The sequence below is a fragment of the Coregonus clupeaformis genome, chromosome 7 (assembly GCF_020615455.1).
Source record: "Coregonus clupeaformis isolate EN_2021a chromosome 7, ASM2061545v1, whole genome shotgun sequence".
NCBI classification, from domain to species: Eukaryota; Metazoa; Chordata; class Actinopteri; order Salmoniformes; family Salmonidae; genus Coregonus; species Coregonus clupeaformis.
In genome coordinates, this window is record NC_059198.1 from 32,951,979 (window position 1) to 32,965,392 (window position 13,414).

Here is a 13,414-nt window from a genome sequence, read left to right on the forward strand (position 1 = left end):
ATGGCAGGATTAAACAGATGGGTATTCAGATAACATTTACTTGGGTTCCAGCCCATGTGGGGGTGGAGGGGAACGAGGCTGTAGATGAACAGGCTAAACAAGCACTTAGTAGTGGGGATGTTGATGTTGAAGTGTCAATGAGCAAGGCAGAGGCAAAAAGACTGATATATATACAGTGATGGTGCAGAGATGGCAGGAGCAGTGGAATATAAATAATAAGGGAAGGCATTTATTTCAGGTACAGAGGAAAGTCGGGGAGGGGGGAACGGCAGGAAGGGACAGAAGAGAGGAGGCTATTTTTACAAGATTAAGGGTGGGACACAGCCAGTTGAATAAGACATTAAACGTGATAGGAAAGCATCCATCAGGAAAGTGTGATTATTGTCAGGAAGTAGAGACTGTGGAGCATGTATTGCTACAGTGTGGGCAGTATCAGAGGGAAAGAGAGAGGATGCGATTTAGTATGAGGGAGAAGGGGATACAGGAAATTAGTTTAAAGATTATTTTGAGCAGAACGTCATTAGATATAGTTTCAAATATTTTGCTATCTTTTTTAAGAGAAACGGGGTTGGCAGGTAGGATTTAGTTTCTCCCTGTCTCTGGCCCACATTCCAGTACGATAGGTGGCGGTAATGCACGATAATGTTGGATGCCAACCGCCGATGAACCCCACTGAAGAAGAAGAGGAGTTGGCAACACTGCATGTACGTGGCTCTCTGCCGCAGCTGCCCATCTACTCCAGTCAGTTTTCACTGGGAGTGAGAGGAGTCGTTGGATGAAAGAGAGAGATTCGGTGTTTGAATAACTCCTTCTTTGGTGTGCTTTTCCGGCAAGACATTTCAAGACTAATACAGGTATTTCTAGCAACTGTTTGGCTATTCGTTGTGGTTTTCCTTGGGCGTGGGTTTTCAGTCTACTTGGATACATGTTCTCCCATATGCACATTTCATTGATGCGCCCGCAACTGTGCATGTGTTGGCTTTTGTTTGTAGCGAGCGATGGATGTGCGATATTGAATGAACCCACCATTCGTTCGAGGGACGCGGAACATAACCGTTTCTGACGAATATACGATACAGTAATTAAATAAAATATTATATTCCAATGGAACAGTAGGCTACTTTGTCAGTGCTTCATGAGTGTCGCGTGCTTTTGGACCTCTAACAGCCAGGTGAAAGAATTATAGAGTCGTTAAAAACAGTACTTTTAATTAATTTGTTATAGGCCTATTTTTCATTTGTCTAAGTGGGGTCTATAATATAATCATAATCATACACATTATGCCTGTAATCAATTAAGAAAACGTATTTTTTATGCTTCTTGGAGGAAATTGAGATGGACATGACAACCTGTCGCTAATGGCAACTATGAAAGCCGATAACGATTCATTGCTGTTGCCCCTTCAATAACTGGCAACACCTTGCAACCAGTGGTGTAAAGTAGGCTACTTAAGTAAAAATAGTTTAAAGTACTACTTTCGTTTTTTTTGTGTATCTGTACTTTACTATTTATATGTTTTAATACTTTTACTCCACTACATTCCTGAAGAAAATAATGTACTTTTTACTTCATACATTTCCCCTGACACCCAGAAGTACTCGTTACATTTTGAGTGTTTAGCAGGACAGGAAAATGGTCCAATTTAACGCACTTATCAAGAGAACATCCCTGGTCATCCCTACTGCCACTGATCTGGGGGACTCACTAAACACATGCTTTGTTTGTAAATTGTGCTGGAGTGTGCCCCTGGCTATCGGTAAAGGAGAAAAAAAAAAAAAAAAATTCTATATATATAATTTTAATTCGTGCCATCTGACTTAATATAAGGAATTTGAAATTATTTATACTATTACTTTTGATAGGCTACTTAAGTATATTTTAACAATTACATTTACTTTTGATACTTAAGTATATTTAAAACCAAATACTTTTAGACTTTTACTCAAGTAATATTTTACTGGGTGACTTTCACTTTTACTTGAGTCATTTTCTATTAAGGTATTTTTACTTTTAGTCAAGTATGACAGTTGGGTACTTTTTCCACCACTGCTTGCAACAAGTAGTTTTTTTGGCTAAAACGTATAATAATTCCCTAGTTTGTAGGAATGTTGCATAAGATTAGACTATTGGCTACAAGTAGGCTAGGGCCTAAGTAGGCCTGTAGTTTTCATATAGAAAAGTCATAACATAACTGAAAGGTGTTTGCTGATAGGCCTACACACATTTCTCTCCCTCCCATCCCTGAGGACCTAAGCCCTAGGACCATGCCTCAGGACTACCTGGCCTGATGACTCCTTGCTGTCCTCAGTCCACCTGGTCGTGCTGCTACTCCAGTTTCCACACTTCTGCCTGCGGCTATGGAACCCTGACCTGTTCACCGGACGTGCTACCTTGTCCCAGACCTGCTGTTTTCAACTCTCTCTCTCTACCGCACCTGCTATTTGAACCTCTAAATGCCCGGCTATGAAAAGCCAAGTGACATTTACTCCTGATGTGCTGACCTGTTGCAACCTCTACAACCACTGTGATTATTATTTGACCCTGCTGGTCATCTATGAACGTTTGAACATCTTGGAGAAAAATCTGGCCTTAATGGCCATGTACTTTTATAATCTCCACCTGGCACAGCCAGAATGGGACTGGCCAACCCTCAGAACCTGTTTGGGGTTTTAGGCTGGGTTTCTGTATAGCACTTTGTGACATCTGCAGATGCTTTATAAATACAATTTGATTGAAAAAAAGGTAGGAAGTGGAAGGGCAACTGTTTAGCCCTAAATGTTAAAATACATCTTCCCTTCACTTGAATTTCGTGCACATTCCATGTCACTGCAATCAGAGATGGGTGGAAAAAGTAGGCCTATCCTTTATATTCTGTATAATACATACCTACACACACAGTTAATTAGTCAATTGATTTAATTTATTATCAATTAACATGCAGTATAGACAACTATGCACGCACACCACATGTTCCCGCAGTTTTGGAGTCTGCGCATTGTGAATAGAGTATTTGTAACATCCCATTCACGTGCAAGTTAACTCCCGGAGCGAGTTCTTTATTTTCTCCCAATGATCACGCCAAACCTGATTTACCACATAGTAGATCATTTTCAAGACACCTGTTTGCATGTTACTGGGTACAAAGGTTATTTTGTAAACATGAAACTTGTTTCACCACCTTGCCAGGAAAAGTAGCCTACTTTTATAGTTGTATTTCCATAGTTTTATTCAGTGTGGTTTACAATGTAAAGCTTCCAAGACCCCACCTAGAGAGCTATAGCTGGGGGGGCTATACACACAGTATTGAACCAGTGTTCTCTGAAACAACTCCCAATGACTTTGAGAATGTAGATTCATAACTCAGTAACTCATCTTGTTTGTTGGCAGACTATAGAATTCAATGTTTGAACCTGTTCAGGCTTCGTGGATGCAGAGCAGGCATGTAGTCTTTCACTTGCAGAGAGGAGAGGAGCGGGAGGCATGCCAGCTGCCTTCCCCTGAGCATGGAAGATTGTTACGCTAAACAACAATCCTCTCCTTCATTCTCTCAATACCTCAATTGTTGTTATTCTCTGTGTGTGAGTGTCACATGCACATTCTTTGTGTATTTCATCAGTGTGTGCACACCTCCACATTTTGGTGTGTGTGCATGGATTCTTTGTAATTTACAGTGTCACCTAGTTCAAGCACCCACTCCCTCATTCCTCTCAATCTCACTGTCTCTCTCGCTCTCGTAACGTGTACGCTGGGAGTCGGGAAGCAAGTACAGGGAGTGAATTGAATAATTAAATAAAACATGGAACAAAACAAACACATGAAACACAGGAACAGACTCAATAACACCTAGGGAAGGAATGTAAGGGAGTGACATAAGGGGAGGTAATCAAGAAGGTGATTGAGTGCAGATGAGTCATAATACCACGCAGGTGTGCGCAATGAACAGTCAACTGGCGACCTCGAGCGCCGGAGCGGGAGTAGACGTGACAGCTCTTCTTACTTTCTCTCGCGCTTCTTACTGTCTCTTTCTTTCTCTCACGCTTCTTACTGTCTCTTTCTTTCTCTCGCGCTTCTTACTGTCTCTTTCTCTCTGGTTGTGAAAGAGACAGATGGGAAGAGAAAGAGAGGGATGCAAAAACCATCAGAGTGAAGGGAGAAATATGCATTGCTTGTTCCAACATACATACCCCATGTCTCGTGCAGTTTGAGCTACTCTAGGAAGTGACGTTGCAAGCTAGCTCAGTGCGGCCCCCTCTCATTGAGTATCTCAAATTGAAGGCCGACAGGGTACTGCAGGCTGCAAATTAACGTTATAACTTCTTCTGTGTGCGATTATAAAAAAAAAAGTAATCGGTTCAAGGATATACTTCTTGTAAAATAGAAGGAAGTATTGGTACCATGATTGTGTTCAGATTTATATAATTTTTATATCCATGAAGACCGCCATACTCCCATTGACTATAATGGGGAATCCTGCTTTCTGAAAACATTGCCTATGGTCGGCCAGGGCTCTCCAACCCTGTTCCTGGAAAGCTACTCTCCTGTAGGTTTTCGCTCCAACCACAGTTGTAATTAACCTGATTCAGTTTATCAACCAGCTAATTTATTAGAATCAGCTGCACTAGATTAGTGTTGGAGTGAAAACCTAGAGGACAGTAGATCTCCAGGAACAGGGTTGGAGAGCCCTGAGGAAGACCATCAGTAGAATATTTTATGCAACTGCGTGGTCCTGTTTCTATAGTGATGGTACTGTAGTTGTAACTGTGATTTCCTGTTTAATAGATGATTGTATGTGACTCTGATCCTGTTTCCATAGCGATGGCAGACGCCCACCAGGCGGTGGCATGTGTGACTAGTCTGTGACTCTAGACCACCAGTAGAGTGAAATATGTGAAAGTGACTAAATAGAGCAGATTATTGTATGTAACTCTGGTCCTGTTTCCGTAGCGATGGCGGAGGCCCACCAGGCAGTAGCGTTCCAGTTCACCATCACCCCAGAGGGGATCGACCTGCGCCTTTCCTATCAGGCCCTGTCCCAAATCTACCTCTCTGGCCTGCGCTCCTGGAAGAAGAGGATCAGCCGCATGAGGGTAAGGAAGGACCAATGGGGGGTGAGGGTGGTTGTGGGTGATAACAAGATGGTGCCGAAAGACATGGTCACCCTATTTTTAGCTCAGAGACAACTTTGCATTCTTTTTGTGTGTGTTATTTCTTACATTATTTGCTCAGAACGTTTCTTGCATTATTACCTACAGCCACTGTACAACAGGATTATAGCCTGCCTGGTTGGCATGAAAATGAACCACGGAAAAAGCGTCCTCCATTTGCTTTTTAAGTGCATAGATGACATGTATTTTCCCCCTGCCCCTGTGCAGAGACAGGTGCATAATAATGGTTCATTCTAAATCAAAACTAATTTCACACATATATATTATTTAGTATTTAGATTAAATTAAGAATAGTCTGATAGGTGACAATTATCACTTGTGAATAATGCCCAGCGTGTGCAGTAAGGCAAGAAACATCACATGCTTTTTTTTGTGTTACTTTTTCAAATCATAGTCGCACACCTCATGTAGCCTAGCCCATAGGCCTATATGTTTTGATAAGGTTTGTATCGCAACTAAAGTGGCCAAATAACTTCTTAAAATGAAGCACATTAATCTGCTTTACAACCAGTGTAGAGCCTAACTGGTAAATGTAGGTGGCGCGTGAGTTTCAAGTTTGGGGAAGATCATTTTCACCTTAAAAATGCACCTTTATATTAAAGCATTACATGCATAATCACATTTCTTTCTCGCACAGAAGGACAAGTTGACCAATAGAATAGGTAAAATGTTGTACTATGGGGGATAGTAGATTGACATAGGCTAGTGTGTTTGCTCTTCGTTAGGCCTACTCATCTTGTTGGCTGACAAAAAGTAAATGTGGACAGTTCTTCTAACATCTTCAATATGCGCCTCGGAACTCGATAAGAAGGACACGCGCAGTTGCGTCCCAGATGTGTCTGTCTCCACTTCGGATCTAAGATGCCTGTGAGAAGGATCCGATCACGTGACAGGCATTGGCTAATAAGAATTGAGATATCTGAGAGAGCCATGTGAGTGATGCTTCGGAGCACGGCAATTGGCAGCTCTGAGAAGGGAATTATAATTATAGATTATATTCAAAATAAAAAACTGATATCACATTTACTTAAGTATTCAGACCCTTTACTCAGTACTTTGTTGAAGCACCTTTGGCAGCGATTACAGCCTCAAGTCTTCTTGGGTTTGACACTACAAGCTTGGCACACCTGTATTTAGGGAGGTTCTCCCATTCTTCTCTGCAGATCCTCTCAAGCTCTGTCAGGTTGGATGGGGAGCGTCGCTGCACAGCTATTTTCAGGTCTCTCCAGAGCTGTTCGATCGGGTTCAAGTCTGGGCTCTGGCTGGGCCCTCAAGGATATTCAGAGACTTGCTCCGAAGCCACTCCTGCGTTGTCTTGGCTATGTGCTTAGGATCTTTGTCCTGTTGGAAGGTGAACCTTCGCCCCAGTCTGAGGTCCTGAGCGCTCTGGAGCAGGTTTTCATCAAGGATCTCTCTGTACTTTGCGCCGTCCATCTTTCCCTCGATCCTGACTACTCTTCCAGTCCCTGCTACTGAAAAACATCCCCACAGCATGATGCTGCCACCACCATGCTTCACCATAGAGCGGGTGCCAGGTTTCCTCCTGACGTGACGCTTGGCATTCAATCTTGGTTTCTTGGTTTCATCAGACCAGAGAATCTTGTTTCTCATGGTCTGATAGTCTTTAGGTGCCTTTTGGCAAACTCCAAGTAGACAGTCATGTACCTTTTTTACTGAGGTGTGGCTTCCGTCTGTCCACTCTACCATAAAGGCCTGATTTGGTGGTTCCAAACTTCTTAAATGTAAGAATGATGGAGGCCACTGTGTTCTTGGGGACCTTCAATGTTGCAGAGATTTGTTGGTACCCTTTCCTAGATCTGTGCCTCAACATAATCCTGTCTCTGAGCTCTACGGATAATTCCTTCAACCTCATGGCTTGGTTTTTACTGACATGCATTGTCAACTGTGGGACCTTATATAGACAGGTGTGTGCCTTTCCAAATCATGTCCAATCAATTGAATTTACCACAGGTGGACTCCAATCAAGTTGTAGAAACATCTCAAGGATGATCAATGGAAACAGGATGCACTTGAGCTCAATTTCGAGTCTCATAGCAAAGGGTCTCAATACTTATGTAAATAAGGTATCTGTTTTTTATTTTAAATACATTTGCAAAAAATAAAAACCTGTTTTTTGCTTTGTCATTATGGGGTATTGTGTGTAGGTTGATGAGGAAATTGTTTTATTTAATCCATTTTAGAATAAGGCTGTAACATAACAAAATATGGAAAAAGTCAAAGGGTCTGAATACCTTCCGAATGCACTGTATATGAGAACATGAGTGTGTGTCTATGTATGAGCGAATGTATGCATGTGTGCTCATGTTCTGTGAAATGCAATATGTAGGTGCTACAGAGCCTGATGCAGAGGGAAACGAGCTGCACTGATGTTTAAAATATGTCAACAAAGACCTTTTTGTTAGCACATTACTTATTTTGCTCTGCTCATGATACAGCTGTGCAGATAAGTGTTCCTGCTGTTTTGTGAGCTTGTGTCGCATGGCTTTTTTCATGCAATGTCACTTCCCTCATGTTGTCTATGCTGTAGTGCTCAACTAGTTTAGAAAACTTTAATGTCCTCTGAGGCAATTCATTTTGCAGCAATCATTACATACAGACAAAACCACATTTAAAACAACAACAACAGACATCAAAGGATATTTACAAGGAAAGAAGGCTCAATAATGGCTAGGCCTACATGTACGTTAAAGTATTGAACTAGTGTTCAAGCCGACACACCGCCCAACCTGATTTCTATGGTGTCCCTTGTGCACGCTCAAACATTGTTATGGGATGTTGACTTGAAGCAAAGCCGCACCCGTTCTTAAAGTTTTTGTTTCAATTCCAACGTTGGATTGTTTACTTTTTTGTGCAGCAGTTCCTTCTTCAAACTCCTGCTGAACTTGCCCCAGGCATGTTTAAGAGTTTGAATTGGGTGATGTTGAGATTAAGGGTTCTCTATGTACAGTATGTACCACATCTTCCTCTACACCTATCTATCTAGGTATATGTACAGTATATTCATATCAATATACAGTATATCACCATCTCTATGGGTTCTTCGCTATTTCACCCTTAAGCATATTTACTACTTTCTTTACTCTTCCTCAGGTAACAATATCCAATTAATCCTATATACTGACACTATATGTTTTTCTACTGGTCTTTAAGTATCCTGTACACTGACCTTTACCTGTATATTTTCTACCAGTCCACTGACCTTTACCTGTATATTTTCTACCAGTCCTACCATTTAATATTCTATGTACAGTATATTCATACTGTGCTCTTCTTCTGTGGTGACAGAACAGGGTGATCAAAGGGGTGTACCCTGCCAGCCCTTCCTCCTGGCTGTTTGTTGTCATAGCAATCCTGGCCACCATGTACACGCGCTCTGACCCCTCCATGGGCCTCATTGCCAAAATCCAGGAGCACCTGCCTGTCAGGTAACTAGCTACATCACTCACTACCTCTCCCTGTGAGGTAACTACACATGAGCATCTACTACACACACTGTCCTAGGGAGGAAGAGAGAGGCAAGTGGGGAGGGAGGGAGGGAGGGGAGATGGTTACTTTGTGTAGTAGATGCTATACACGTTGACTGACTGAATACAGATAATATACCACGGCTAAGGGCTGTTCTTAGGCATTGCCTTATTGCTATTATAAACTGGTTACCAACATAATTAGTACAGTAAAAATACATGTTTTGTCATACCCGTGGAATAAGTTCTGATATACCACGGCTTTCAGACAATCAGCATTCAGGACTCGAACCACCCAGTTTATAATGGGTGTTATACTACACATGACCTATCCTCTTATTAAAGCTACATCCTGGGCTTAGCTGACTATAGTCATGGCTGACTCACTTTACCATTTATGTATACTCACATTCCTGCGCACTCCTCCCTTTCTCCGCCCATGATAACATTCATTGAGTAAATGTAAAGCGTGTGTGAAGTATTTTTTCCCCCTGCCCCTGTTCCTGCCATTTTAATAATGGGCCATTCTAAATAGAAACATTTGATATATTAGTAAAGACAAGATTCAATTGAGAATAGTCTGATGGGTGAAAATATGATCACTTTATGAGAGAAACGCTGTACAGCCTGAGGCAAGGAACAGCTCAAGCTTTTTTAGCGACTTTCTCAAATCATCAATAGCCTGTAGTCGCATCATGCAGCCCATATCTTTTGATTTCTAAGACATTCTAAGGTTTGTATCATTCATAACTAAAGTTTCCAAACAACTCTAAATCTAGCATATAGGACCTTTTTCAAATGATCACTTTTTACACTCAACATATCCACTTCATATGCACACTCGCTCCGGAATGGGAAAAATATATCTTCTATTTTATTCAGCTGTTCAATTATATTCTTATTACTATAAAATCACATAATATAAAATAATGGCATGGGATTTATATTGGCATGGAGCATAGCCAGATAACATACAGTAGGCCAATGCATATTCTGTTCTTCTGAAATACATTTTCTTAATATCCTAATGTTTCTTTAGACCTGACTAAAATAAATAATGGATTTATTGTGATGGGGTATATTAAATTGATTTATTAGACTTTTTTTAAAGGTAGATGTTCCAAAGGTGTGCATCAGTGGCTTGTATGCAGCTTGTATGCATGGAGGCCTGGAGATGCTAAATGTGATTATGTTAATTGCAGTCAATTACCGTGACACTGGCAGTCTTTTTCATGACAATAACCGGCTGACATGGGTAGGGCTCGTTCTGAAGATTCCTGCCAGTACAGGGCTCTAATCTTCTACATTTGACCATATTACTTATTTTTCTTTTATCCAGTGAATGTTTTCTTAGTCTCTCACAGACCTACAGCCATACTGACAACCAGTCTACTAGTGTAATGAATTAATTTGATGTATTCTCTCTCCCCGCCCCCCACCACCAGTAGTCTGTCTCTGAGTGTACAGGGCCAGACCATGCTATCAGTGCTTGTGTTCAGTACCCTGCTGTGGCTATCTCTCATCCTGACCCTGAGGTTCTGTCTCAAGCTGCTGCTCTCCTACCACCGCTGGATGTTCGAGCAGCACGGACGCATCTCCACCACCACCAAAGTCTGGGTGGTATGTATGCTATGCCAGAGACTGTGGAAACGTTAATGAGGAAACACTCTTTGTACTTCTCACTCCAGCACTGTTGTTCGTTTTTCTGTAGTATATGGATGGATGGATTAATAGTGGTATTGTAATTGCTGGTAGTGGTATTTGTGTCAATAGTACATGCAGTGGCAAATGCATTAACAGAAGAGGTAGCTGCAGTTGTACCACAGATAGAACAATGACACAAATATTTCACTGGATGTATAAATGTGAAGCATCCACTTTGCGTTTCCACTCACTACCAAATATGGTAGAGAGAGGAAGCCCACTGGCCGGCAGTGGGAGAAGGTGGATTTTGGCCGACATTCTGCACATTTTCTCATCGATGAAACATTTGATCTCAATACAGTTTTTTTGTTCCCAAAACTAGAATCTGTTATGAACAGAGTGGACAAAGTTTTGTAGACTTTACCCGTTGCAAACGTTTTTTTAAAATCGCGTTGTTTAGAAGGAGTGCAAAGGCGAATTGAGTTATTGCACCCACACACTTCACAGAGTAGGCGTTCTCTAATGGAAATATGCAGATGCATGCTAGAACACGCCAATAGGATTTCGCTAGCTGGTGCTTGGCTTTGCCCACCTCCTTGCTTGTTCTGCCCACAATTACTTATTTGTTCCCATTGGAAACGACAGGCTGTGGTCTATCTTCGTTTAGTTATAAAAAATATTTGGTTGTACTGTGATTGTAGTCTTAAATTAATCTACTATGTTCTCTCTCTCTCCCCTCTCTCAGACCCTGGTGCGTCTGCTGTCTGGCAGGAAGCCTCTCCTGTACAGCTATCAGACCTCTCTACCTTGCCTGCCCGTCCCACCCATCAAAGACACACTGGAGAGGGTGAGTGTGCACATATCCAGGATCAGCTTCCCCCAAATGCACAACCAACCTAAGTGTCCAGTTCACCATAGTGGCGGAGAGACAGTACCTACAGAAAGTATTCACACCCCTTGACTTTATCCAATTTTTGTTGTGTTACAGCCTGAATTTAAAATGGATTACAGTGAGATTTTGTTTCACTGATCTACACACAATACCCCATAATGTCAAAGGGGAATTTTCGTATGTATATATATTTTTAAAGAAATTAATTAAAAATGAAAAGCTGAAATGTCTTGAGACAATAAGTATTCAACCCCTTTGTTATGGCAAGCTTCTAAAGCCATGACATCATTTTCTGGAATTTTCCAAGCAGTTTAAAGGCACAGTGAATTTACTGTATGTAAACTTCTGACCCACTGGAATTGTGATACAGTGAATTATAAGTGAAATAATCTGTCTGTAAACAATTGTTGGAAAAATACTTGTGTCATGCACAAAGTAGATGTCCTAACTGACTTGCCAAAACTATAGTTTGTTAACAAGAACTTTGTGGAGTGGTTGAAAAACGAGTTTTAATGACTCCAACCTAAGTGTATGTAAACTTCTGACTTCAACTGTATATAAAAAAAACGGAAATATCACATTTACATAACTATTCAGACCCTTTACTCAGTACTTTGCTGAAGCACCTTTGGCAGCAATTACAGCATAGAGTCTTCTTGGGTATGACGCTACAAGCTTGGCACACCTGTATTTGGGGAGGTTCTCCCATTCTTCTCTGCAGATCCACTCAAGCTCTGTCAGGTTGGATGGGGAGCGTCGCTGCACAGCTATTTTCAGGTCTCTACAGAGATATTAAATCGGGTTCAAGTCCGGGTTCTGGCTGGGCCACTCAAGGACATTCAGAGACTTGTCCCGAAGCCACTCCTGCGTTGTCTTGGCTGTGTGCTTAGGGTTGTTGTCCTGTTGAAAGGTGAACGTTCACCTGAGTCTGAGGTCCTGAGTGCTCTGGAGCAGGTTTTCATCAAGGATCTCTCTGTACTTTGCTCCGTTCATCTTTGCCTCGATCCTGACTACTCTTCCAGTCCCTGCCGCTGAAAAACATCCCCACAGCATGATGCTGCCAACACCATGCTTCACCGTAGGGATGGTGCCAGGTTTCCTCCAGACGTGACACTTGGCATTCAGGCCAAATAGTTCAATCTTGGTTTCACCAGACCAGAGAATCTTGTTTCTCATGGTCTGAGAGTCTTTAGGTGCCTTTTGGTAAACTCCAAGCGGGCTGTCATGTGCCTTTTACTGAGGAGTTGCTTCCGTCTGGCCACGCTACCATAAAGGCCTGATTTGGTGGAGTGCTGCAGAGATGGTTGTCCTTCTGGAAGGTTCTCCCATTTCCACAGAGGAACTCTGGAGCTCTGTCAGAGTGACCATCGGGTTCATTGACCAAGGCCCTTCTCCCACGATTGCTCAGTTTGGCCGGGCGACCAGCTCTAGGAAGAGTCTTGGTGGTTCCAAACTTCTTCCATTTAAGAATGATGGAGGCCACTGTGTTCTTGGGGACCTTCAATGCTGCAGAGATTTTTTGGTACCCTTTCCTAGATCTGTGCCTCAACATAATCCTGTCTCTGAGCTCTACGGATAATTCCTTCAACCTCATGGCTTGGTTTTTACTCTGACATGCATTGTCAACTGTGGGACCTTATATAGACAGGTGTGTGCCTTTCCAAATCATGTCCAACCAATTGAATTTACCACAGGTGGACTCCAATCAAGTTGTAGAAACATCTCAAGGATGATCAATGGAAACAGGATGCATCTGAGCTCAATTTCGAGTCTCATAGCAAAGGGTCTGAATACTTATGTAAATAAGCTATTTCTGGTTTAAATTTTTTATTAATTTGCACACAAATAAAACTGTTTTTGCTTTGTCATTATGGGGTATTGTGTGTAGATGTGGAAAAAGCACTGTACAATTATCTGTAAGGTCCCTTAGTCGAGAAGTGAGTTTCAAGCACAGATTCAACCACAAAGACCATGGAGGTTTTCCAATGCCTCGCAAAGAAGGGCACCTTTTGGTAGATGGTTGAAAAAATAAAAAGGTATCCCTTTGAATATCCCTTTGAGCATGGTGAAGTTATCAGTTATGCTTTGGATGGTGTATCAATATACCCAGTCACTACAAAAATACAGGCATCTTTCCTAACTCAGTTGCCGGAGCGGAAGGAAACTGCTCGGGGATTTCACCACGAGGCCAATGGTGGCTTTAAAACAGTTACACAGTTTAATGGCTG

The 13,414-nt window shown here is 41.9% G+C and overlaps 1 protein-coding gene across 2 annotated transcripts in view; it reads left to right on the forward strand.

The window, feature by feature from the left end:
• Positions 1–718: 718 nt before the first annotated feature.
• The window catches only part of LOC121569769 (carnitine O-palmitoyltransferase 1, liver isoform-like), a 42,978-nt gene continuing 30,282 nt past the window's right edge, over positions 719–13,414 (forward strand). For both annotated transcript variants that reach the window (XM_045221313.1, XM_045221314.1), the window contains exons 1-5: positions 719–854; positions 4,945–5,087; positions 8,472–8,611; positions 10,096–10,270; positions 11,040–11,141. In XM_045221313.1, the coding sequence (XP_045077248.1) occupies positions 4,947–5,087; positions 8,472–8,611; positions 10,096–10,270; positions 11,040–11,141 (558 nt within the window). In that variant the 5' untranslated portion in view covers positions 719–854; positions 4,945–4,946. The remainder of the gene's footprint in view (positions 855–4,944; positions 5,088–8,471; positions 8,612–10,095; positions 10,271–11,039; positions 11,142–13,414) is intronic.